We start from the raw sequence: 5505 nt of genomic DNA, 5'->3' as shown, positions 1-5505 counted from the left end.
TTCTATAAAAATTAATGAATCACGAGCACACCAGCTACTATTGACAACGTATGCAAACAAATGCCATAGCAAAAAGCTGAAACTCCCTCAAACGCAAAAGAAAGTCTTCTTGCTTTGGCTGCAAAAGTCACTATATATGGCGGAAAGTTTTTAACCCATCCATTTTTAGGTTTCTAATATATTAGTAACCTTTATTCCACTATTGGTTCAAAATTTAACTGTGCATTGCGTGCTTTGGGCAAGGAATTCATTATTTTAGCTTATTGTTTTCATTAATTGATGCAACTGTGACTTAAGTATACATGTATGTACACTTTATGAAATACTATATATGTAATAGATATATATAAATTATTAAAATATATGAATAATGAGTAAAAATATTTTTTTTGGATAACAATTAAACTATCCGTAGAAATTATGAAAAGATAAATTTTGTTTAGTAGGATATAGTAGTTTAGTAATTTTGTTCTAAAACCTAAACCCTTTTTGTTTTCTCTCAAGTCTTAATAATGTGATTATAAAATCAACCCCAATAAATTTAATAAATAAAATTGAGTCCAGGAAAACGGATCAGTAAAAAAAATGAAATATTTCATATTTAAATGTTTTTTACTAAATAAAAATAATATATTTTTGTTAATTAAATAAATTTTAACTTTTTATATTATATTTTATATGAATAATTTAGATTTAGAAAGATATATAATGTTTGGAGTCATCGTATCATTTGAGAATTTTAGAAAATTATAACTTACTTCTTTTGGCTTTTTTAATACATTTCTTTTTTATTTTATATTTCTTAATTATTGATAAAAATAAATAAACAATTATAAATATTAAATTAAATAAAATAATTTTATATTGTTGTCTCCTATTTATTAGGTTGACCGCTTGTTTTGGTAAGATTATAAAAAAATAAAAACTAAAACTTGCTAATTAATTTTGTTCATTATTCTTAATAGTATGTCATTTTTTAAGTAGCGTTTCACTCTCTATTTTTCTCAATATTTGCTCAGTGAAACCTAGCTGCATACTTAAAAAGAGCATTAATAATAGATGAAACTTAAAAGATAAAAATGTATAAAAATGGGAATTAATAGGGTTAAAAGGGTATAGATAATCAATAATATTTTTGAACAATGTGTGAATAATATGAATTAATAGAATTAAAAGAATAAATTAATCTTAAATTTAATTAATAGCATTAAATTATAATATATTATTATTTGATTGGTGATTGTTTATGTTGTTCAAAATAGTCATTATTTACCTAACACTCCCATTATAAAATCTAAGTATTTGGCTGGCTCCACGGCACCCATGAGAAAAATAAAAAAATATCTGAATGGGTAGATCGTCTTGAAAGTTGAAATTGAAAAAGGAAAATTAAACTATATATTGAGTGTATGACAAAAAATTGGGGTGACAAAGATCATGTCTTCCCTAAATGAAGTTGCCCTAAAATTGAAAAGTTATAAAAAGACAAAAACAAAAAAGGTTCAGATGCACGTACAGGCAGTTTCTAGCTGCATGCAGCAACACTGACTCTCAAGAGATAAAAAGGTGCCAAAGATTCGCACCTCTAATCAAATATATATTATTTAATTTATTTATCATTACAAAATCAGTTTAAAGTTTATTAAGAGAAAAATATATATTTAACATCAATTTTATTCTAATTTATATATCGACACTCAGTTTTAATTTATCATTTTTAAGATTAGGCTTAGCATCAAGAAACATACATTTTCCCTGCTTTAAAATATTTGATAAATAAAATTATAATGTATAAATAGTTTAGAAAAATCTATATTATGTATATGTAAAAAATTAGTTATCACGTTTTAATGTATAAATATGTATTATTTTATTTATTTTTAGTATATATTTTATATTCTAATATATATTTGATATAAATAACTGATTTGATAATTGATTTTTTTATATATACATATAACATAATTAATAATTTAGTATAAAAAATTAAAAAATTAATATTTTAATGTAAAAAAATTAATTAATATTAGTTCAAATGTAAATGTAAGACAAAAATAAGAGAAAAGGTGTTGAACACCTAGAATACTTTAATAATATATTTAGATTTAGCTATGTTATATTCTTAATGTACCAAAATTTCAACTAATATTTTATAAAGAAAAGGAACAATTACACATCTCTTTCTAATATATATAAAACACATAATCCATTATTATTATTTAGTTCATCAGTTCCTTAATGGAAGAAACTCAAAAAACTGGTCACAGCTAAGGGCTTCTTCCATGGACGCATTGGCACATAGCTTGTTGGACTTCCTGTCCGAGAAAGAAATGATGTCATCATCATCATCATGGTTCTTGTGAATTGGGAAAAGCTCAAGGGTTCGAGGATGAGACGAATTATTGTCTTGTTTATTATTGTAGTTGTGATGTTGAGGATGATGATGAGTACTTAGAAGTTGAATGTTATGAGTTATCTGTGAAGCTACGGAAGCAGTTGCTGCAATGTTAATGGAGGGAATGTTAAAGTACTTAGCCTGTCTCTCAGATCTGTTTCTCCTCAAAACTCTCTCTTCAAATTCATTCCAACCATTTGACTCCTTTTCTGATATATCAACTGCACTCATAGATTCCTGCAAATTCATGCATGCTAAAACTTTAACTTAAAGCACAACACGACTTACAATTATACATATATATATTTTTTAATCAAGAAAAAAAAAAATATATATATATATATATATCAAAATGAATAACTAAATAAAGAAAAGAATGATTGTGTCATTGTGTGTGTGTGTGAGTGAGTGAGAGAATTCATTCACAAGTCCAAGAAAGTCTGAAAACACTATTGCTAGCAAGAAACAAGTCCAACAGAAAGTTTATAAAAGCAGCTTTTCAAGCATCTTCTTTCTTTCCATTTTCTTGTTTTCTTCTAAATTCATTCCACCTCTTTCTTTTTGAGATATTTCATTTATATCATTGTTAATGTTAAATACTTTTAAATATTTAACATAAACTTGTTAACAGAAAATAATATAAAAAAATATTTATACTATAAGATCACAATTAAATTGTTATCTCTATGAAAAATATAGAAATAGTAGATATAATTTATCGTTTTTTTTTATAGAAATATAAATATATAAAGATACTTATTTTAAAAAATATTAATTTTTATCTCGTTATTTCTGTCTTAGAAATAAAATTCTAAAGCCATCTAAAATAATAATAAATCTCTGTATATTTATGAGAGCCAATTATAGGGTCCATTATTGGTGTCCTGTATAATAATGTGTTTCGGTATATATGATGGCTTAATTAAAGAAAGGTAAAAAAAAATATAATTATATTTCGTGTATACTAAAATTAACTGTTTATATTAATTATTAGTATAAAATAAATATTAAAATATAAAATAAATATTAAAAAATAAATTAAATTATATATATTTATATAAAAATATATAATTACTGATTTATATAATTAATTTTAATATATAAATATTATTTTTAAAAAAAATATTTGGATAGTTGCAACATGGACAAAGCCAAGAGTAATTACAGACCTGAACTGCATGTCCACCACCACCATTGCAGTTTGAAGTGGATGCCCACTTCTTTGTCTCTTTAACTTCACAACCTGTCTCTTTCAACCCTGTACCCAAAATCCAACACACACCAAATTCAACGTCAATTCCTTCCACACTCTAATATCATATAAAACCATTCTCTTTTTCTCTCTCTCTCTCTCTCTCTCTCTTTTATGCAATCATCAGTGTAAGGATGATAAGCAATACAGGAATCTTTTGACCACTAACACAGCCTTCAGTACCTCCAAAACCTAATCATATTTATATAATTAATAACTTTCTGGTGAATTTTTTAAAGTATTTTTTATTTTCATTTTAAGAATATAATTTATTTATTTTTATGTAATTCCCTATAACTTAATATCTTAGAGTGTAGTTTTAAAAACTTGATAAAATCAATGCACAAAAGATAAGTCATATAGTACATGTTACCATACATTAATAATAATGTGTATGAAGTGAGTACATCTATCTTCAAATAATATCATGACAAAATGGTGGGGGTGGAGGTGGGGGATAATGAAAGTGATATATATGTGTGTGAGGGAATAAAATGCTATGTTTACAGTGCATTATTAATTGGCATGCATGAGGATACAAAAACATTATATATTATTGATTAACTTCATATGAAAATATGAAATTTGACACCATATTATTTATCAAATAACTATGCCATGTTTTTATGTGGGGCATTAGGGTAAAAAAATAGGGAGATGGAGAAAAAAAAGTTGTTGTGGACAAACATATACATGTAGATTCATTCAGATATTAATGTTTTCACACAGAGACAATAATTAAAAATATAGATAATTTAACGGTAGAAATTTTAAGTGCCTCAGTTTTTATATAAAATTGATAATTAAGAATTATTAGATTTTAATTTAGTTAACCATGTTAAATTATCTAACGATTTTTAACTATTAATTTCACAAAAAAATATCTGTACGTGAATCTCTACTTAATTTAATTTATTTAACTAAAATAGTTTATATAAGTTATTATTGATTACCTTTGGCAGAAGCAGCAGCAGTAGTTTCCTCCATCTCGCGGCGGCGACGCTTCTGGCGCTCCCTGGCCTTGTGATTCTGAAACCAGTAGAAGACATTCTTGCCTTCGATCTTGCCGAAGCGTCGCAGCTGAGAAGCTATCTGCTGGATTTGCTCGGCCGACGGAGTCTTGGTTCCTTGCCTATACAACTCCTCAAGCACCAATAACTGAATTGGCGTTGGACTCCACCTTGTTCCTTGTTGAAGTTGATGATGATGAGATTGCAAATTATTATTATTATTATTATTATTATTTGTCCCTTGCTCCACACCATGACCTGTAACAATATGCAAATCAAATGATAAAAAGATATATATGTTTAATATTATGGTGTGAAGATAGATAATTTGACATATTTAACTGAACATGTTTGATTGAATTATTTAACAGTTGAGAATATCACATTCTTTAAAGTAAGCCAACTAGTATTATTAGGGCTATGTTTAATGTTATGTACCTGCAGGATTGAAAGTGAGGAGATGGTTACAATGGGTGCAAATACAAGCAGTGAGTTGATGTTTTGGGGTTGCAACAATGGAATCAAGAAGGGTAGTTGTTGAGGAGTTTGGAGTAGTGGTGGTTGTGGAAGAGTGGAAGAGGTTACTGAACGAATGAGAAGACATGTTAGAGAACTAAGTTAATTATTAGAAGAAAGAACAAACTAGGGTTGATGTTGTTGTTGTGTGAAAAGATAGTGAAGATGGAACACTGTATTTATAGGGAAGAATTGAAGCAGTAACGAGTGTTCGTTGTAGTAAAAGCTTTAGTTGAAGCAGCAAGCAAACAAAGTGAGTTGACCAATCTATAGTAGAAGTAGTAGTAATATATAGATAGAGAGAAACAAATAAAAGTGTTACAATGCAAAAC

General features: G+C 26.8%; 1 protein-coding gene across 1 annotated transcript; it reads right to left on the bottom strand.

The window, feature by feature from the left end:
* Positions 1 to 2227: 2227 nt before the first annotated feature.
* LOC130974941 (WUSCHEL-related homeobox 6-like) lies at positions 2228 to 5261 on the bottom strand. The gene is made up of 4 exons (XM_057899779.1): positions 5096 to 5261; positions 4601 to 4834; positions 3565 to 3653; positions 2228 to 2632 (listed from the first exon to the last, which is right to left on the bottom strand). Exons 1-4 carry the CDS (start codon positions 5259 to 5261, stop codon positions 2228 to 2230), a joined length of 894 nt encoding a protein of 297 aa, XP_057755762.1.
* Between the last annotated feature and the right edge of the window lie 244 nt (positions 5262 to 5505).

Source organism: Arachis stenosperma, chromosome 4, assembly GCF_014773155.1.
Source record: "Arachis stenosperma cultivar V10309 chromosome 4, arast.V10309.gnm1.PFL2, whole genome shotgun sequence".
Lineage (NCBI taxonomy): Eukaryota > Viridiplantae > Streptophyta > Magnoliopsida > Fabales > Fabaceae > Arachis > Arachis stenosperma.
The sequence above is the reverse complement of the archived record's forward strand: the minus strand, read 5'-3'. Positions and strand labels throughout refer to the sequence as shown.